The 22,672-nt window shown below is 36.3% G+C and overlaps 1 protein-coding gene and 1 long non-coding RNA gene across 6 annotated transcripts in view; one reads left to right on the forward strand and one right to left on the reverse strand.

Annotated features, from left to right (window-relative positions):
- Positions 1 to 22,672, reverse strand: part of Atp6v1h (ATPase H+ transporting V1 subunit H) — a 96,853-nt gene that overhangs the window by 17,586 nt on the left and 56,595 nt on the right. For all 5 annotated transcript variants that reach the window (XM_069990714.1, XM_069990715.1, XM_069990713.1 and 2 more), the window contains 5 exons: positions 21,678 to 21,870; positions 10,637 to 10,815; positions 8,976 to 9,101; positions 5,097 to 5,198; positions 3,310 to 3,423 (listed from right to left, as the gene is read on the reverse strand). In XM_069990714.1, coding sequence (XP_069846815.1) covers positions 3,310 to 3,423; positions 5,097 to 5,198; positions 8,976 to 9,101; positions 10,637 to 10,815; positions 21,678 to 21,870 — 714 coding nt within the window. The remainder of the gene's footprint in view (positions 1 to 3,309; positions 3,424 to 5,096; positions 5,199 to 8,975; positions 9,102 to 10,636; positions 10,816 to 21,677; positions 21,871 to 22,672) is intronic.
- Positions 12,623 to 19,845, forward strand: LOC138805721 (uncharacterized). The gene is made up of 3 exons (XR_011365626.1): positions 12,623 to 12,758; positions 16,593 to 16,672; positions 19,544 to 19,845. It is a non-coding gene; the product is annotated as an uncharacterized lncRNA (long non-coding RNA).

Consider the following 22,672-nt stretch of genomic DNA (forward strand, 5'->3'; position numbering starts at 1 on the left):
AAACAAAAAAAAACCCTGCTAAACCCATCAACAGACTCTAAGAAAAAGAGCTATTAAAATGGATATGGAACCAGCCCAGATGCCCCTCAGGAGATGAATGGATCAAGAAAATATGGTGTGTGTGTGTGTGTGTGTGTGTATACATATATATATGTATACACACACACACACACATATACACACACACACACACACACACACACACACACAATGGAATCTATGTTTCCATCAGAAAGAATGACACCACCCCATTTGTTAGGAAATGGAGACTTGGAAAAAATTATATTAAGTGAGGCAAGCCACACCCAAAGAAACGTAAGTTTCATGGTTTCCCTTATTTCCAATAACTAGTATACGTCTAAAATAATCTTACCAGACAAGCAGAAAAGGTCAAAAGCTATGTACATATGACCATGTAAGATAATGCTAAGCAAAATGAACTCTAAGACATGGACACAAGAGGTTTTTCTTTATTGTTGTTGTTCTCAATGTACTATATGATTTCTTTTGTGTTTTCCTCCCTATAGTTTATCCCCTGTTGTCACTGAGTTCAATTTTGTTTGGTTTTATTTTGGGGGTTCCAGTCGTGGGGCCTGAACTCTGGGCCTGGGCGCTGCCCCTAGCTCTTCAGCTCAAGGCCAGCGCTCTACCACTTGAGCCACAGCGCCACTTCCGGCTTTTTTCTTTTTGCTTATGTGGTGCTAAGGAATCGAACCCAGGGCCTCAGGCATGCAAGGCAAGCACTCTACCACTGAGCCACCTTCCCAGCCCACTGAGTTCAATTTTGGTACCCTGAGTATTGTATATATGTTTATCTGAACTAGGGAAGGGAAGGTGAACAACAATATGAGGAGACAAAGGACAAAGGGAGAACCTATACAACATGTTGGAAATGATCTGTACAACTTGGAAGGGGGGGATTGGGAGAGCAAAAGAGGGAGAAAAATGAGGGAAGAGGTAACAAGTTAGACAAGAAATGCAGTCACTACTTTACTTATGTAACTATTACCCCTCTGTACATCACCTTGACAATAAATTTATTTTAAAAAGAAGGTAAAATTACATTTCAGAATCCTTAATTTCAACAAAAAAATTAAGGAAAAATTAAATGGGGCCTTTCACAGAAACTTCATTCAGGAAGAAAAAAGTTTTGCAAATATAAGCTCACTTGTCACAACAGACTCCAGATGTATTAAATGCCAACATTTTTTAAATAGTTGTATAAAAGATATATAAAAATAGTCACAAGATATTGATTTTTGTAAAAAAAAAAATCTATCTCAAAGAGAATCTAGTGGTGTATTTAGTTTTTACGAGTGAAGTCTTATCCTCCAACTAATCAGGTAAAATATCATTTCGGAGTACCCTGTGCTTTTTCTTCTTACACAAAACATAGGAAAATATAAAATGTTTTCAGCTCACAAAGTGCTGTTCACAAGAACTCTGAAGGCTTCCCAAGTTCATCAACTTCTTTTCTCAACTTTTAATGCCAAAAGTAAGCCAACAACAATCTTTACCCAAGAGAGATAAAGCAGTCTTCCTGATTTCAGTGTTACCTATGAAATATATTCTCTATAAAGTAGCCATAGTGATATTTTTAAAACACAAATCAAGTTTTGTCTTTTCACCACTTAAAAACCTTTCAATGGCTTTCAATCCATCTTGTAAGAGTCAAATGTTAGTCAACAAGACCACTGGAGACACTAGCCCTCCTAACTGTATTTCTCTATGCAGATGCTGGAACTGTCCCTTCAAATTAGTTTCCAACTTCAGTACAGGCACAGTTCTTTCATATGAATATGAATATGTATGAATATGAATATGTATGAATAGTAGAATGTTCACTAGCATCCGTGGTTTCTACATACCATGCGTCATATTCCCATTAAGTATCACAAACAAATGTGTCACCATGAATTGCTTTCAACAAGCCAGGCTCATTCCTGCTTTGCCTTTTTTCGTCTTATTCACTACACCTCAAATGCTAATTATCTCAATAATTGAGCGGTCATACTGCTTATCTATTATCACCTCAGCCTAACAGTTTTGTCCTATTCAGGGAAGCCTTTTTCAATTGTTTTATGCAAAGTTGTACTCTCTTCCATTTTATCTTTAGCCTGACCCTTAAAATACAGGATACAATGAAGATGCTCAAAAAGCCATTGTTACAAAATGCATAAATTTCAGTGTTTATGAGAAAACACTGGCAGTGTCGTGGCCAAGTCTGTACATGAGCTCCAGACAACATTTCTAGTTCACTGCAATGTATTTGACAGCAATTCCACATGTCCTTATTTTAATGCACCATTAATTCTTTCCTTTGGTAGTATTTTTGTCAGTTAGAAGCAATATACATTTGTTCCTTATGCCTTAACAAAAATAATCCAAGCCAGGCAACAGTGACTCACCCCTGTAATCCTAGCTGAGTAGAAGGCTTTTGAAGGCAGTGCAGGCAGGAAAGTCTGTGAGACTGTTATCTCCAATTAGCTACCAAAAAAGCCAGAAGTAGAGCTGTGGCTCATTTGGTAGAGTGCTAGCCTTGAGCAAAACAGCCCAGAGACAGTACCTAGGCCCTGAGTTCAAGCCCCAGGACTAGCACATCAACAAAGGAAGTCCAAAATGAAAGAACCCATCAGTAGGCAGGGAATATAGGAACATGTGCTCTGTTCAGAGGAGTGTTGAACTGCTAACGTACAACTAAAAACAGCTATCCCAAAGGGAATCTTCATTCAATCTGTCTAGTACACAAAGGTCCCACCATTATGACTAAAGCTACTCTTTATTTTAAGGAGATACAAAAAGATCAATAATCTAGATTTTAAAACTAAACAGAAGGGAGAAAAGCATGATCTGGCTACTTCTGAAGCAAAATGCTATAATGAATGAAGTAAACAAGTAGAATCCAAGTTAGTTTGGAACATTTTTATGTGAACTGATAAAATTCATTCAGGTTAACCATACACTGCATAGTAAGTTTTGCAAAATCGTAGAGGAATTAATAGTACAATCATATTCCATTCAACACGAAACACTAGTTCACTTTTGTCTCAAGGGCTCATTTAATTACTTCTGTAGTTGTTTTCAATATTAGTACTTTGAATGTGATACCTTACTTAAGACCCCCTAGTAAAGTCAGCCCATTTAGAATTATCATGTCACTATTTTTGTAAAATACATTACCAGAACTTTAACTGAAATAACTGATTTTAAAGCAATTACTTATAAGAGCATTTACATAAAAACTTTTAGCATGGACAAATCAGAGCCTGCAAATCATGGTATAGGAATAAGCAAGACATAAAGACATACCAGTTGTGCACCATGAGCTTCTGCACAGCCAGTAGGGCATTGTATCGGACCTGCTGGTCTTCATGGTGCATGTGGTTCATTACCAGCTGCTTCCCACCCAGTTGCTCAATAACACTGCAGAACAGAAAAGAGTTGGTGAAGATGCTACAATTACTTGTGTGTGTGTGAGTGTGAGTGTGAGTGTGAGTGTGTGTGTGTGAGGGTGTGTGTGTGTGTGTGTGTGTGTGTGTGTGTGTGTGTGTGTGTGTGTGTGTGTGTGTGTGTGTGTCGGTCGATCGGTCGTGGGGCTTGAACTCTGGGCTTGGGCGCTGTCCCTGAACTCTTCAGCTAAAGGCAAGCACTCTACCACTTGAGCCACAGTGCCACTTCCAGTTGTCTAGTGGTTTATTGGAGATAAGAGTCTCACGGACTTTCCTGCCCGAGCTGGCTTTGAGCCATGATCCTCAGATCCCAGCCTCCTGAGTAGCTAGGATTACAAGCATGAGCCACTGGCACATATCCTGAGGCTTGAACTCAGGACATGGGTGCTGTCCCTGAGAAATTTTGCTCATGACTAGTGCTCTACCATCAGAGTCTCACAGCCTTTCCTTCCCAGGCTGGCTTAAAACCACGATCTCCGATCTCAGCCTCTTGATCAGCTAGGATTATAGGCATGAGCCACCTGCTTCACAATTATTTTTCAACTCATGTTCATCACAAGTACAACATTCAAACACCCAAATTATTTTTAAAGAAAAGTTACAATTGACTGAAGAAACCAGTATGTATCTACTTACATCACAGACTTCAAGGATTCATGTTTTCTTTTTTTAATTCCTAATGACAAATCCAACTCATATCCTCATTTCTTATTCTAAGAAAATGCCATCTACCTGGATACTTCACGGACTAGAACATTCTAGACTACAGTTTTTAGGTGGTTAAATATGAAGTTAAACTTCAGTATTTGCAAATACTTCTGGTTTACTTAAAATCAGTACTAAAGATTATCTCATATTCATAGTAACATAAGACCAATGCTCTGAAATGTTCTCATAAATCAGCTATTTATTCAGATAGTTGAAGAGTAGAAAATCATTTAACTAGTAAATTTCACCCTACCAAATATGGAGAAAAAAGAAAAGCTCCCATACAGTTGCTGTGAAAATCAACGGCCACAACATCCAGGTCCTGCAGTACAGTAAGCCCAGAGCAGTTTATTTGACCAAAATGCTGATGTTATAAGAGCTATTCCTACTCAACATACACTCCTTGCTGTTGCCAAAATAATTTTCACAAAATTCTAAATAACATTTTCCCTGTTTAAAACAACCCAGTAGCACCCACTGCTCTTAATAAAGGGATATGAAATCCTTAAACAGGCCTTTGGAGCCTTTATAATAGCTTCAAGGAATAGGGTCACATGGTGTTCTTCTGGCTTGTCCTGTACTATATTCCTTCCAGCTGGGAAGATGCTTATCTGACACACACATTTTGACACACACATTTTTCTCCTTAGGCATGTCACAGACTCTTGGATTTGGAAAGCTGCATAGCACTTCAGTACTACATCAAGATGGCATTTTAAACAGCAAGATTAAGAAAAATTAGACATAGATATGCAAATAACATGGTACTAAATAGACCATGTAAAGCATACTTGTTTTCAGTAGGAGAAGGTATATAATACTTTTGTAGTAATCTTGATTTAATTTACTAGCTGAGTTTCTCTACTATGTACGTAAGTACATTAGTAGAATTCTATGTTGACAATTTAAAGAAACTGGGTACTTTGTGGTTTCCCTTACCGCTTGCCCCGGGGATAATGCCGCACATACTCCCCAACATCATGAGCAGCAACAGCTAAGACTTGTGGATCATCTGATACCTCCAAAAGCTTTGTCAAGATTCTGAAAAAAATTTAATACAGAGACATCAAATTCTATGATTTCTAAATAACACAATAGAGCATAGGCATAATATTGACATCTTCAAAGTAGATGTTTATAAAGATAATCATCTTTCACAATTACACCAAGTTAGTCATTTTCAAACCTATATATATATATATATGTATGTATATGTATATGTAACAAGTCGCCTCCAGATTCAAAACCAATACAACACAAAACTCCCCAAACATCATGAACTACTCCTCTTTTTCTGCTTAGAATGAAACTAGAATATAAATAATTTATTTTAATATAAAACTATAAGTAGATCTTTGGTAATTACAGTAATGTAAACCATAGTACCTGTTAGTACTAGGGCAAAATCTTTTCAGGACCCCACATTCAAGACAGTAGATGGAGCACTAGTGCACACACCTACCATTGCGTTTCCCCAATTCTAACAAAAGGCCAGTACATATGCTTTACAACTAAGATTAAATCCATTATGGCAAGCGCATGTTTCTTAGGAGACAGAAATCCAAATCACCATCTAGACTTTCTCCTAATAACTCTTCATAGAACAACCACAGAGAGGGAATTTTCCATTGGCATCTGATAGATACTTCTGAGAACAGAAGCCAAGGGACCAATAGCAGAAAAGGCCTTACTCTGTCAAGGTCTAACTGCCCTCGTCAATACTGCCAGAAGGGCAGTGTTTCTCTCTGGGAGTGTACATGTCCTTGGGAGTAAAGTGGTAAGGCACAGTGCTAAGAATCCAGTGAGCTTAAAAAAGACTGCTTTCCCATTCAAGAATTTGGTAATTTCTTGAATATTATTCTTGGAATGTTTAAATTATGATATACTGCTCAAAAGCCCAAAAATACGTGGAAAATTTCTCAATTCGTTCTACAAGCAAAGGAGAACAGTGATAATCAGAGTGAGTAATGTTTGAGAGCTAGATAAAAGATTAATAAGTAAAACCTACTACATTATAATATACCAGAAAGACCTACTCAATTAAAATGATACATAAAACCTTACAGATTCAACCTAGTAGAACACTGAGAGCACAAATGTACTTCTCAGCTCAAATATCTTTTCTCATCTAAGAGTCCTATCACCCTAAGACCCATCATTCTCTTTTTCTACTTCAGTTCTCTTCATAATACTAATCAACACTTGCCATTTACATTCTTTATTCCCTGACCATATGTTTAGTCTTTCTTTCTCAAATACAATGTAAGATTAGTGATTATAAGGACTGTATTCTATTTTCAATTAATTCTGCAAAACATAGAAAAGTATTAATCATAGTAGAAGCTAAGAAAATACTTGGTGAAAACAATAAATGTTAATGATGCCATTGGAAAAAACAATTTTAACAGTCCTTGATTTATTTTACTTTTCTTTAACTTTTTTTTTTTTTCAGGACTAGGGTTTAATCTAGAGAGTCACACATCGTAGGTAAGCCTTCTACACTTTCAACATGTTTCTAGCCCTATTCCTAATATACTATAAAATAGACAGCTCCTTTACCCCAGCAATTCTTTCTCTAGGAATATTCCCTAGAGAAATATTTTCACATTTCTACATAAATACTATCTTTAAAAATGGTTAAGTTATTCTAAGTGACTCTAAGCCATATTAAGTAAAAAGAACATACCAAAACATTGAATATAAGGAATATATTAAAATTCTATATACAATGCAAATGCTATTGCAAAAAATAACTTATAACCTGATTTCTGGATTGAAACTCCTTTGTAAAACTACTTAATAAAAATAAAAAAATTTTAATCACCAGAATAAACCTGACCAAAGAGATGAAGATCCTCCACAAAAAAAATTAACAACTTTAAAGAAATTGAAGAAGACAGCAGGAAAGACTTCCCATGTTCATGGATATGCAGAATATCAAAAAAACATCCATTCTACTAAATGTTACTGCTATAATTCTTACCCTAGAAACAACCCACTTTTAATCAATTGAAGATGTATTTGTAGCATATATTTAGACTGGTTTTTGCTGGCACAAATTAACTAAAAGCAGGAGAAATAAGAGATTTTAACATCTAGAAATTGTGTGCTGATAGAAGTTAAGGAGATGAATAAGAACATTTGGTCCTTAGTACTCTTTTTTTCTGTGAATATAAAATTGTGCAGCCACTTTGAAAAACAGTCGACCAGTTATATTCCTAGATTATCTACTCAAATAAGAGAAATAAAAATGTCCAAATATTAGCTTTATAGTATTACTGGTAGCATTATATAATAATCAAAAGATAGAAATAATCCAAACATCTAAACATAAATGTAGCTTTAGTTTATCTGAGGTTACACTAAAGTAGGTACATGAGGATGTCTTTCTCACATTTTGCCAGCGATCAGAGGAAGGATTTAAGTAATGACATGATTACAAATAAAATTGCTCATAAAAAAAAATCACTGTCTCAGAAGGAAGAAAGACGTAAGAATATAAACAAAATGTATACTTTGGTTTGAAAGATGTCAATATTCTATCCTTGGCAGGTAGAATTCTTGTTAACATATATCTGACATCTCAAGACCTTGTTCAAAAACAGGCCATATCAAGCCAAACAATTATAGAGTCTGAAAACGGTTCTAAGTGGTCAATGAAGACAAAATGCTCCAAAAATACAAACAAGAGCAATTTAAAACAAATGAAAGAACCAAGAAAAAACAGTTGAAGCTTAAAAACATTCTTTAGAACAAAAGGGTTTCTTTGTTGCTGTTTTTGTTTTCTTTGCCTTTCTTTGCCTGTCTTTGAGAGGGTAAGGGAGAGCACAGAGGGTGAACAAATGCAGCAGTGATACTCACTAGACATACATTAAAAATGAACTGGAAGAGAGTGAGGGAAGAACTGACACTGTTCAAAAAGAAATGTACTCATTACATGACTTATGTAATTGTAACCTCTCTGAACATCATATCTTTACAGTAACAATAGAAATATACATATTATTTTTAAAACATTCTTGAGGTTAATTTAAATATTAGATTTTAATCAAAAACAAAATAAAAGTAGTCTATTCACACAATGGACTATGTAACCATAAAAAAGTAATCAAGTAATGATGAATACTACTAAACCATAAATACATTATGGTAAGACTAAGAAAACAGCCCCCAAATGCACAAATACAAGATTTATATAGCAGGCAGATTCATACAAATACAGATATTCAGCCACTTACGATAAAAAAAAAAAGGTCTATAGATCATGGGATAAAATGCTTCTTTCAACAATAGGATGCTTGTTCATTCATTTATCAGGCAAGAAAGAAGTGAATCCTGACTTCTATTTCATGCTTTACCCCAAATCAGCTCCAGATTAACTGGAGAAGAGGCTAAACAAGTTTTTACAAGATAACAGAAAGAAATCATTGTGCCCATAGAGAGCTAAAACTTCTTAACCAAGAGACAGAAAAGCACTAGCCATGCAGGAAAAGATAAATAAATTGAATCACATTAAAACTGAAAGCTTGTGCTCAAGGCACCATTAAAAAGTGAAATGGCATAAGACAGAGTGAGACAAAAGAGTAACAAATGAATATATGACCAAAAGTTTCAAATTCAAAATACAGAACAAGCACATTTCCAAGAAAATCTGTATAAATGACAAAAGCACAAAAAGGCCATTCAATCACATTTTTTCAGCAAGAAAATATGTTAAAACCACACAACATCTAAAATGTAGAGAATCATAAAAAAAAAAAAAAGGCTAATGAGTTGAAAACACAGGTTTTCAGAGCACAAGGTAGAATAACAACTTACTTCAGGAGTTCATAGTTCTTCTCATTTAACCTCACAGCATTCTCTCTCCAAAATTTCTCAGATTTGTGCACAGGACTCCATTCCAACCTTCCAGATTTAAGTTCTGAACTGTATTCATCAAAGGAACTATAAAATGTTTTTGAAAAAGTTCAAGTTCATAAGAATCTGAAAGCTACTCCAAAACTAAAAAGCAAAATAAAATATCTAAGTGACCATTTGGTCCATTAAATGTTCATTGGTAATTCTGTGTAACTAGGACATACTAGGTAAGTTGATCAGAGTTCCTGACTAAACAATTTCTTACTTTAATGTGGGCCAGTTTGTATGAGAAGTTAACTAGAATTTGTTTTGTTTCATCTTTGATGTTTTTGTTTCCTTTTTTTTCTTTTTTTATTGTCAAGGTGATATATAGAGGGGTCACAGTTACACATAAGTAGTACATTTCTTGTCAAACTTGTTACCCCTTCCCTCATTTTTCGCCTACTAGAATTTTTAACATTCATATCCTAAGCCTTATAATAACCAAAATAGGTAAACCAGCTGTAACCATCAATCTATTATCTTAGTGAAAATAAAATTATGGAATCTCCACAAGACAGAAGGCTCTAACCCACCTTACCATGTAACAATGATGTAACAGAAGATATTTAGGGAAATCTCTCAATTTTCATAGTTGACAACCAATCCAATTTTCTTTTTTTAAATGTGTTATTATCTTTAATAATTGTACAAAGGAGGTGTCATTTAACATAACAAAGAAGTTTACAAGTACAATGCATGTTGATCGGTATCATCCCTTTAAATATTCTCAGCCCCTTCAATAGTTTTGTAGAAAACCTATGCAATTTGTAAGGTAATGATAAGACTTGGAAAAAATTATATTAAACAAAGTAAGCCAGACCGAAAGAAACATAAGTTGCAGAGTTTCCCTCATTTGTGGTAACTAGAATGTACCTATAAATCTACAAGTAAACATACTCATGGTAAAAGAAAAAAACAAATACTGGGACATGATAAATTATACAGGATTGTAGGCATCTACACATACAGTGACACCAAAGGAGGACATTCTTAAGGGAAAAACATAAAGGCACAAAGCCTATGTGCATCTGATCATGTGAAACAGTATTTATCAAAATGAACTCCAAGAAATGGAAACAAGAGGGGTTTGTTGTTGTTGTTGCTGTTTTGCTTTGTTTTTTTTTTCCTTTTGTCTTGTTTGTTTGTGCACCTTTGGGAGGGTAAAGGGGGGCAGAAAAATGGTGGGACAAATGTAAATAAATGTAGCAGTGATACTCACTAGACACTGTTGAAAATGAAAATAGAGACAGAAAGGAAAAACTGGAAGAGAACAAGGTAAGAGATAATACTCTTCAAAAATGTATTCTTCATCTGACTTACATAGTTGTAATACAGAAGTACATCACCTTTACAGAAAAATAACATTTAAAGCTATGTAAATCAGTGGGTCATCTGTAGTCTCAGCTATTAAGGAAGCTGAAGTGAGAGGATCTATATTGAACACATGAAGTTGAGATCTGCCTTGGTAACTTAGTGAGGACTCTCCTCCCCATTACTCTTAAAACCAAATGTAAACGAAACACTATTTAAGTCAAACAAATCCAGTATAAGGAAACTTTAAAAATAAGAATATAACACACCTAAGGTCCTGGACACTCTCACCAAGTTTGTCCAAAAGAAATTTGATATCTTCACTGATATCTTCATCATCATATTTCTGTTGTTCCAGATTCTCCAACTGTTTGAGAACTTTGCACTGAATCATAGCCAGAGCATATTCTTGGCGAGTTTCTCTTTCTGTTGATTTTTCTAAAAAGTTCTGGGTTACACAAAGAGACAATGAAAACCTAATATAATTTGTCATGTGATATTTGCAGATTTCTGTACTTCCTTCCATATCCTCCTTCTAGGTGTCAGATTTAACTATCACTTTTAAGTGAATGACTTTACCCATAGTCCCTGTTTCCTGCAACAATCCTTTCCTGGGCAATAAAACACAAGGTAGTATCTAAAAAATAAAATAACTAAAACAAAAAAGGGCTAGAGGCATAGGTCAAGTGCAGCCATAAATCCCTGAGTACAAAACTTCAATAGCGCACACACACAAGGGAAGTAACACTAAATCCCCATCACAATTCTTGACCATGATCTTGCTTCTCAGCACACCACATTGAATTTTTCATTTGTTGCTCTCCTAGAGAACACAGGATCCTAAAAATGCTATTTATTCTTGCTAGATGTCTGACTCAACAGCAGAGCATCTGCCTAGCAAGTGTGAAGCCCTGAGCTCAAATTTCAGTATCACAAAAAAAAAAAAAAAAAAAGATTGTTCATTCAAGTATCTCTCAAGTTTAACAAGCCACCTTCCCCACAATCAACTCTAAGGGGACAAGGCACAAAGAAAAACTTTAAAAGTTTTCTTTTTTACACAAGAATACAGTCAAATTCTACATTTCTTCTACGCTGTTCTATTTCTTAAAAGCATTTAGGAAAACACCAAAGGAACCTACACATTTATGAAGATCAACTGTTCTTTGTAACCATTATTTCTGGACAAGGTGCAAGCTAAATTCTGGAAACAAGAATAACCAAGACATAGCCACAATCTCAAGAAACCCAGTTTCACCATCTGATCCAAAAAAAAAAAAAGAAAAGACCCATGAACTTCCTGCCCTCCCAACACACACACACACACACACACACACACACACACACACACACACACACACACACAAAAGCACATACACACACATATTCACATAGCAACAACTCAAAATAAAAGGTACTAAAATCTGAATTTTATTTTTGTAAGAAAGTTATACCAGTAATAATTATGCTAAATAAATACAGAAAAATATTTACTTAGCACTAAGTCAGTGCCCACTCTTTCCCTTATGTTTCCACAAAATTTCAAATACTTGAAAACTAATGTCTCATTTTCTCATTTTCTTTATATTATTGTTTGGCTCAGAGTCTGGCTCAGAGTTTAAATTCAATAAGATATTTGTAAACTTACTAACATTGCTTCTAGTGATTTTACCTATAATATCATGAATTACTTTTTATTATAAGTAAAAAGTAACAACAACATAGCTCAATTAATTTGCATTTAGAACTGCTTCAAAACTAAAAACATGAACTTCAACTCAGATATGAAGCTACTGGATGAACCTCTCTCCTGAAGAAACAACTATAAAACCATGACATGCTGAAAAAGCAATTACCAGCAGGAAAGTAAGTAGAACTCTGATTTGGAGTACACTCACTGGCAGTTGGAAGGTCAAGGAGCAACATAAGCAAGCCTCTGTCACTAAAGGTTTTAGTTTGAGATTAAATACACTTGTCCCATCGGGCCTAATAACAGAACCCCCTCCTCTGCAAAAAAAAAGCCAAATGGTAAGTTTGGGGTGCTGGAAAAGAACAATAGTGAACCTGGACAATGAATGTTGAAGAGAAGAAAACAAGTCAGGAAAAGGACTCAAATCCTGTCTGATAACATGGAACCAACCCCTTAAGACATTCAGGCACAGAACAGATTCAGAGCATTTCAGCCAAAGAGAAAAGATCTGAACTACAACCTGAACCACCAACCAAAACACAATGTTCCGTTCAGTTGAAGAGGGAGAGAGCAGTTAGTCAGCCACACCAACAGCTAGGCATAGTAGTGTGTGACCACAAGATAACATCTACAGCTACAGGAGAAGCACAAGGGTTGGGAGCAGCGGCATGCAACTTAACTCCCAGAGACACAGGGAAGCACAGGTAGGAGAACCACAGCCTTTGAACAGGGCCACACCTTGAAAACAATCCCAGCAAAAAAAGGCTCAAACATAGAACGTCTGTTTAACAAGCACAAGACCCTAAACTTAATCCCTAGTATAGAGAGAGAGAAAAGTAGTATAAATACAGAAGGGTGACCCCCTCATCCAAAGCAATGCAGGCAAGTCAAAACACTGTCTTTAAAGTGCTAAATGAATAAATAAATAAATAAATAAATCTATCAACCCGGAACTTATCTTTATATGAGAACTAAACTAGGATCAGTCAAAAGCACATACAGCTGCTCAAGCTTGGGAAAGCAACCATTTTCAGTAAAAAAGCCAAAAAATAAGCATTTTAGGGTTTGTCATCTAGCACACTGTCTGTTGTTAGCATGCAAAATAAGCCACAAAAAATGCAGAAACAAATTTTTTTAAAAGCTCTGTAATAACTAAAATGTCTAGGATATTCTTAGCAGAGGATCAGAATGGCTCAATACCTATGTGCAAATGACCACAGAAAATGATGCTAATCAAAACGAACTCCAAGAAATGGAAATGATTTTTTTTTAGTGTACTGTTTTCAGTTATTTTTCCTCTTTTTTTTTTTGTTCCTTTGGTTTATTCCCTGTTGACACTGTTTTTGATTTCTGTACTCACTGTCTTATATATAAGTTTATTTGATTTGGGGAAGGGAAGAGGAATCACAGAAATGGTTCGACAAAGGGTGACCCAATGCAACAGTGATACACCCTAGACACTGTTGGAAATGAACTTTACAACTTGGAGGGGAGGAGAGTCCAGGGATCAGGGGGAATGGGAAAAAATGAGGCAGGAGGTAACACTTTAAAAAAGAAATGTATTGGGCTAGGAAAGTGGCTCAGTGGTAGAGCACTTGCCTTGCATGCCTGAGGCTTTGGGTTCGATTCCTCAGCACCGCATAAGCAAAAAGAAAAAGCTGGAAGTGGCGCTGTTGGCTCAAGTGGTAAAGTACTAGCCTTGAGCTGAAGAGCTGAGGGACAGCGCCCAGGCCCAGAGTTCAGGCCCCACAACCGGACCCAAAAACAAACCAAAAAAAAAACAGTATTCATTACCTTATTTACATAACTGTAACCCCTCTATATATCACCTTTACAATAAAATTTTTTTAAAAACCAATACAAAGCAAAATAAGTAAAATAATAAAACTTTATTTATATATAAATGGTGGCACAAGTCTGTTATTTGTTGGACTAGATAAAACTGAGTAAGTACAATATTAACTTTCAATATAATGAGAAAAGCTAAAGGTGCATATTGTGACAATGAAACAACCTGTAAGAATTAGGAAGCTATGAAAGGGGACAGTTAAAAGCCAATGGAAAAATTAAAATAAAGTTCTAAAAAGGATTCAGTTAACACAAGACAAGGCAAAAATTTAAGATCCAAAAATAAACAACAAAATGAGGTAAGCAAACAGTAAAATTTCTAAAACATAAATAGCTCTAAATCCAACCCAATAATTACTTTAAAATGCCACTCAACTAAACCCTCAGCTTAACAGAGACTATTGGATAAAAGTTCAAGAGCCAAGATATTGTCTAAAAGAAGTAATCTTTAAGGGTAAAGTCATAAGGTGATACTAAAAAAGCCAGGAAAAGATTTATTATGCAAACCATAAGCAGAAGACCATAGGCTTGGAGCATTACTTTCAGATAAAATAGACAAAGAATATTATCAGAAATAAGGATATTTCATAATGGACACAAGGGTCCATTCATCAAACAAATATAACATTCATAAATTCATGAAGCAAAAATTGAAAGAATTAAAGGGAAAATAAATAAATCTACAATAGAGATTTTAGCAATTCTCAGCAGCTGATAAAACCACTAGACAAAATCAGAGCATGGAAGATCTAAATAATACTATCCACAACCCTGACCTAATTGACATTTAGAGAACACTATTCCCACCTACAAATTCCTCATTCTTTCAAAGTACACATAGTACATTCATGTACACATAGTACTTCACTGTGATACACTATGAGTCATAAAACAAGTCTCAAATTTCAAAAGGTTTATACAATTTTACAGACAAAGTTTTATCCTCATAATGGAATTCAATTAAAGACTACATTTTTTTTTGGGTCGGTCATGGGGCTTGAACTCTGGGCCTGGATGCTGTCCCTCAGCTCTTCAGCTCCAGGCAAGCACTCTACCTCTTTAAAGACTACATTTTTAATTTCTATGTGAATGTATATGTAACCCACTGGGCAAAGGAAATCATCTTGATGACTAGTATTTTTACTAAACTGTGAGATACAAAATCCATAGTACCAGGCTAGGTATCAGAGATGTCTTTTTTTTTTTTTTTTTTTTTGCAGGTGTTTTTTTGTTTTGTTTTTTTTTTTAGTATGATGGAGTTGTCATTTAACAAAGCAGTTTATGAATCTTGATCAATGTCACTCTTCACTCATCCTTCTACCCACGCCTTCCCTCATTACTAATTTTGTAGGATATACACTCAATTATTAACTGCATTCTCCCTTATTACTTCTCCTCTTCATTAATCTACTCCTCTCCCCTTGACCCCATCCCATCCAATCCTTTCAAGTCCCACTTGCTGGTGTTTATTTTGTTGAACTCTGAACTTTACCTTTCCAAAAAATTGTGCTATTACTGTAATTTAATCACACTATTTAGTTCTCCCTTGAATCTACCATATTTAGTTAAGACATTTGTAACCACCTGCATATTGCCCAATGTGTTTATTAAAGATTTATAGGATAAATCTAGCTTCCACATGTAAAGCAAAACATGCATCCCTTGTCTCTCTGGGTCTAACTTACTTTAACAGTGTAATTGTTTTTAGGTCTTTCCATTTCTTTATAAATAATATCATTCTTTCTAATGAATGAGTAAGTCACTGTGTATATATACCACATTTTCTCCATCCATTTATCCATTGAAGGGCACTAGGCTGATTCTATACTTTATAGTGAATAGTGCTGTAAAGAACATGGTTGTGTTGGTGGCTTTACTATATCCTGGTTTGAAATCCTCTAGACAAATTCCCAGTAGCAGAATTTCTGGAACACAGGGTAGTTCTATATTTCATTTTTTGAGGAACTTCCACACTGCTTTCCAGAGTGAATGAACAAGTTTACGTTCCCACCAACAGTGTATTAGGGTACCCTTTTTTGTTTTCTTGCTAAAGGCAATTCTAACTGTATGAGGTAGAATCTCAATGTTGTTTTGATTAGCATTTCCTTATATTCAGAGATGTTAAGCATTTCTTCATGTGCCTATTGCCCATTTTTACTCCTTCTTCTGAGAAGACTCGTTTTAGCTCATTAGCCCATATATCCATAAGGCTGTTGGTAGGTTGGTGCTTTTTTTTTTTTGCCCAGGCCCTGAGTTCAAACCCCAGGACCAGAACTGAAGAAGGAAGGAAGGAAGGAAGGAAGGAAGGAAGGAAGGAAGGAAGGAAGGAAGGAAGGGAGGGAGGGAGGCAGGCAGGGAGGCAGGCAGGGAGGCAGGCAGGGAGGCAGGCAGGGAGGCAGGCAGGGAGGCAGGCAGGGAGGCAGGCAGGGAGGCGAGGAGACAGGCAGGGAGAAAGGATGAAAGAGAAGGAAAGTAAAAGAAAAAAGATAAAAGTGTTTTTTTTAATTTGCTATAATTCTTAAGTCTTTCTAATGAAAATCATACAGCTGTAAAACTATAATTTACTTTATTATCTGACAAAAAATGCAGGCTCTTGACTAAACTCACAACAGAGGTAAAATTCTAGACAACAAACATGATTTCCAATGTTTGTCACAGTCACAGCCCCAAAACATTCTAATTTATTTTAGGAACTAAAGACTGACAAATCAAACGAACCAACAGAAATAACATTTGCAGAGACGTGGAGTTCAGCACCTACTATGAATAAGTAAGTGACATTTTCAAAAATAAAACTCATCCAGCTAAATGGAAGGAAATAATAATTAACAGCTGTTAGATTTGTTTGGCTCATAGCAGCTCAATGAGCTTCCTCACTTCAACACAAAAGTTTCAGGTGGGAAAAATAATGAACAAACAATCCTCAAACAATCTGATTGGTGAAACCTCTTTTAAAATGATAAAGTAATTGAGTTTTATTTTTTATTTTATTTATTTTGTTGTCCTTGTAGGGCTTGAATGCAGGGCCTGGGCACTGGCCCTGAGGTCTTTTCCTCAAGGCTATCACTTTACCACTTTGAGTAACAGCTCCACTTCCAGTTTTTGAATAGTTAATTGGAGATAAGTCTCAGGGAGACTTTTCTGCCCAGACTGGCTTTGAACCACAATCCTCAGATCTCAGCCTTCTGAGAAGTTAGGATTAGAGTTATGAGCCACTGGCACCGGAGAGAATTGAGATTATTTTTTAAAATATTATTTTCCCCACCTGACTGATGATTTCAATCAATGGTTGCACTACAGCCTTATGAATACTTCAGTCTTATCTATGAAACTTGTGGTTGTCTTAGAGACATTCTTTTGAGTTTTAGCCCTCTGCATGTTCACATAACTGACTGTATTAACCAAAACTTAACACAAGATAGTCTAAAAGAGCTATTACTTCTGCTAATGACCTTGGTCTATTTCTAAAATAATCTGAAACCCAAAATTGGAGACAATGGAAGTCTAGAAATTATGACAAATGTATGCATTATGAGCAAAATTTGAAAGTATGACTGTAGTTCAAATAAAACCTTTTATAGCTTACTAAATATTAGTTTAATATTCATGCTTCCTTTTATAAAACAGCACTGGATCTTTGCCTGGGCTCAACCTTAATATAGCAAAGATTCAAGTTACAGAGAGAGGAACTTTAAGAGACACACTGCAGCTAGGTGCTGGTGGCTGAGATGTGAGGATCAAGGTTCAAAGCCAATCCAGGCAGAAAAGTCTGTGAAACTCTTATCTCCAATAAACTACTTAGAAAAAAAACTAGAAGTGGTGCTATGGCTCAGATGGTAGAGCACTAACTCTACCAAAAGTAGCTAGTAGAACAAAAGAAGCTTAGGGACAGCGCCCAGACCCTGAGTTCAAGCTTCAAGACTGGCACAAGAAAAGAAAAAAGAGAAGAGAGAGAAAGAGAGAGACACTACTATTAGGGGAAACTCTGTACTCCACCTGTTATCTCACTGAATAAACCTAGTCTATACGCTAAGTACAGTGAGAGATCGGGGGCTGGGAAGGTGGCTCAGTGGTAGAGCGCTTGCCTTGCATGCCTGAGACCCTGGGTTCGATTCCTCAGCACCACATAAGAAAAAAAAAGCCGGAAGTGGCGCTGTGGCTCAAGTGGTAGAGATCGAAGTTGAGGAAAAAAAGCCATGGATGCAAAGACAGTACTGTACCACAGATGCTTGATTTGTGTTTCCCATCATGGCACCCAACTTCTACTGAAGATTGAATTTGCCTAGAGAGAACTGCTGGAAATACACATGCCAGATTCACTATGCTGAGGAAGAGGGATAAGAAAACATTTCATTTACCTAATTCTTATGAGGAAACTCTCTGGTACAGGGGCTTGAACTTAGGACCTTTCCCCGGGCATTTCATTCATGTCTGGCATTCTAACACTTGAGCCATACCTATATGTCCCAAACAATCTCTATGAAAAAGCATAGAACTTTTTTTTAAAACAAGATTTTTATTGTGAAAATACTGTACAGAGGGGTTACAATCACATGAGCAAGGTAATGAGTACATTTCTTATCAACATTGTTGCCTCCTCCTTTATTTTTCCCCTACCATCCCTTCCCTCCCATCTCCACAACTACAATCCCCCCTTCCCCTCAATCCCCCCATCCCCTCCACCCCTGCCTAAATTATAAAGTTTGTTTTTTGACATAGCGTCTTGCACATCTCATTGTTGCAATAGGTCAACCTGTATCCCTATTTAAACAATTTGTTTTTCCCTTCCACTCCCCAAATTATACCAAAAAAGCATAGAACTTTTTAAAATAAAAATCAGGGCTGGGAAGGTGGCTCAGTGGTAGAGCGCTTGCCTTGCATGCCTGAGGCCCTGGGTTCGATTCCTCAGCACCACATAAGCAAAAAGAAAAAACCCGGAAGTGGCGCTGTGGCTCAAGTGGTAGAGTGCTAGCCTTGAGCTGAAGAGCTAAGGGACAGCGCCCAGGCCCAGAGTTCAGGCACCACGACCGGACCAAAAAAAAAAAAAAAAATCAATAATCAAAAGCCAATCTAAGCCAAGTATCAGTGGCTCATGCCCATAATCCTTGCTACTCAGAAAGCTGAGATCTGAGGACTGTGGTTTGAAGCCAGCCCAAGCAAGGCAGTCCATGAGACTCTTATCTCTAACCATGGAAAAAGCTGAAAGTGAAGCTGTGGCTCAAGTGATGAAGTACCAGCCTTGAGCAAAAATGATCAGAGACAGAACCCAGACCTTGAGTTGAAGCCCCGGAACATCACATACACACACACACACACACACACACACACACACACACACACACACACACACACACACACACACACACACACACACACACACACACACACACACACACACACACACACACACACACACACACACACACACACACGATCAGAGACAGAGCCCAGACCTTGAGTTGAAGCCCCAGAACATCTCTCTCTCTCTCTCTCTCTCTCTCTCTCTCTCTCTCTCTCTCTCTCTCTCTCTCTCTCTCTCTCTCTCTCTCTGTGTCAATCTAATGTCCAGAGCAACACTTAGCTAACACTTGGTGAGCACTGAGCAGATCACACCTGGATTTCACTTTCTACCTCTCCACAGGACTACACTGATCCCTTCTCCACCCTTCAATCACCCCCTTGATGTTCTTGAAAGCCTGGAAAGACACAGAGTTTAATGCTTCAACAGATGAGAAATTCCAACAGCAAGAAATTTTGACTTCTTAAATTACCTTTGAATTTTCTTTGTTATGTTCCGCCCCCCTCCCCACTGAATGACACTTTAAAGTTCCTAAGAAAATGAATCAAAAAGGAAAAGAGGATGATGATGCTGGAATGATTAAGAAGAAGGCATTATATACATATTAAAATAAAAACTGGAACTCAAAAAAAGGCAGTTTTGGAGTTGACAAAGCACCCTGCAATGTGAACCTTCCACCAAGTGAAGAACTTTCCCTCAAGTCTCAATTTCCTCATGGAGAAAATAAAGTCATAAAAGGCTTTGTAAGTTAATTATGAAGGCTACATATATCAAAACAACAATCAGACTGGGAGTTAGCTCAGTGGCAAAGCACTTGCCTAGAAAGTACATGTTCAGGGTTCAATCCCCAGTACCAAAAAAGAAAAGACAAGAAAAAATACATTTTTAAAAATTCAACAATTATGACACTTAGCACCAAACCTAGGTTAGCTGATGATCAAGTGCTTGAGTCAAACTGACTTTAAATCTCAGTACTGCTTCTTGGCTATTTTGGCAAATCACTTAACCCTTGATGACTTAATAACCATTATATGGAGCTTTTAGAATGATTTAATGTGTAATTCTTTAAAGTAATTAGGACAGTTCTGACCCAGTATATGCTTCAATAAGTATCAGCTGTTATTAACTACAGACATCTGGAAAAAGAGTTCCTACACATTAAATTGACCATTTTAAAAAGTGACAAATGCTATGAATAAGCAATTTATAGAAAACAAGTAAATGGTGAATAAAAATATTAAAATGCATGCATCTACATTCATTATTAATAGGATGCAAATTAAAACTGATTTTGCTTTTTAGCTAAGATTTTTTAAAACTCAGAAGATAATAATAAATGTAAATAGGAGTGCAGAAAAACATAAACCCCCAATATATAACTCCTAAAAATATAAATCAGCATACTTTTAAAAAGTGATTTGACATTATTTATAAAGTTTTTATTTAAAAAAATGAAAGTAGTAGTACTAGATCTTCTGTCTTCCTCCTCCACCTCCCAAGTGCTGAGATTATAGATAAACATCACGATGGCCATTTTAGGATGAGACTTTATGCCAGCAAAGCAATGTCTTAGATGCCTATCAAGTCCTAAAAGAATCAGCAAAATTACTAGCAGAGATGGTAAAGACACTGTCTCTAGGGAAACAAATAAGAATATTTTATTTCTGCATTTTACCTACCAACCTAGAATTCAGATTCTAGACAGCTCCAATCCTGCCCTCAGCTTCCTCATCTGATCGACAGGAAGTTGTTTTATTTAATTGTGAAGATTCTAATTTCCTAATGATATAATTTTACTCTTTAAAATAATTACAAGTATTTGAATAGGGATACAGGTGGGCCCACTGAAACAATGAGATGTACAAGAAGTTATGTTGAAAACAAACTTTACAACTTTGGTGGAGGGGAGGGGGATGATGGGAGGGCAGGGATAGTAAGGGGAAACAAAGGAGGAGGCTACAATGCTTGATAAGAAATGTACTCATTATCTTGCTCATGTAATTGTAACCCCTCTGTATGGTATTTTCACAATAAAAATAAAAAATTTAAAAATTTTTTAAAATAATAATTACAGGTATTTGTGGTTGTCTTGGAAACATATTACTAGTCAGTAGATCCAGTATCTCTCTATATACTATGACTGTTAAAGAAAAAAACTCCTTGAAGAACAGTCTGTTGATGAGCATTGGGCACAAAGTGCCTCCCTCCATGTGAATGTAATCACAGTACACTTCCTCACAAGGACTTTAACTCAGGCACTCCATTCACTTAGGTGGTTTCTTCTACCTGTCCCACAGCTTCATGCCATAAAGAAACACTTTAATAGACTCTAACTCTATAACTACACAAAAATAAGCAATTTTTCCACATGCTAAAAATTCAAATATACAGTACAGTAGAAAATGCTACACAAACATACACAGACGCAGCCATCACTAACACAATAACAACAACCACAAAAACACAAGGCACTTACACGGAATGCTGCAAGAATGATTCTTGTCACTTTCTCTTTGACAGATTCTTGAAGGATGTCAGACACAACAGGAATGATATTATAGCGCCGCAAGTGTTCACACATTTGAGGACTAAATGCCAGGAGCCATATTGAAAAAATCATTTGATACTGGAGTTGAAAACCACACTTGTTACTCAAAACTCCCATTATGCTGGAAAAAAAAAAACACATTTAGAAAACATTTAATATGAAGGCACAACCAAAAAGGAAATAAGTAATTCTTCTCTGTGCCCTAATAGAACAAGTCTCTCTGAACTATGTCCTCAGTTTCTTTTTTTACCACCAATAGCACTCAGTTAGACTGCTACTTACAAAGGACTATTTCCATTTTACTTTCTCACCCAAAGTCACAAGACCTCACAAAACAGGCACACTTGCTCCAGAGAAGCAACAAAAAAAGTAACCAAAACTTACAGAGGGCAGCAGGAATGATAAAAGGAATGTGACAGACAGTATAGAGCTGAAATCAACAGGAAGTGGGGACAAAATGAGTATCTTTATGTCAAATTTTATAGCAATGTTTTTTTTTGTTTCTTGCTGAACCTTAGGCTTGAACTCTGGACATGAGTGATATCCCTGAGCATCTTTTGTTCAAGTCTAGCACACTACCAGTTGAGCCACAGCATTTCTTCTGGCTTTTTCTGTGATTTAACTAGAAATAAGAGTCTCACAGACTTTCCTGAACATGCTGGCTTTCAAACTGCAATATTCAGATCTCAGACTCCTGAATAGCTAGGACTAAAGGAGTAAGCCACTGGCACCCAGCTACAGCAATGGTTTTGAGTTTGAAGAACCGAGAGCATATTTTTAAAATACATAGGAAACTCAGATGACTTTGGATGAAACCAATGATGAGCTTGAATTTGATATAACCAATCAAAGAATTCAGAGATCAGGAAAAGGCTCTAGAAACTTTTAGCCTGATGCTTTATTTCCCTAAGTAAGAAAAATCA

The sequence above is a fragment of the Dipodomys merriami genome, unplaced genomic scaffold (assembly GCF_024711535.1).
Source record: "Dipodomys merriami isolate MVZ:Mamm:240054 unplaced genomic scaffold, mDipMer1.0.p SCAF_4, whole genome shotgun sequence".
Lineage (NCBI taxonomy): Eukaryota > Metazoa > Chordata > Mammalia > Rodentia > Heteromyidae > Dipodomys > Dipodomys merriami.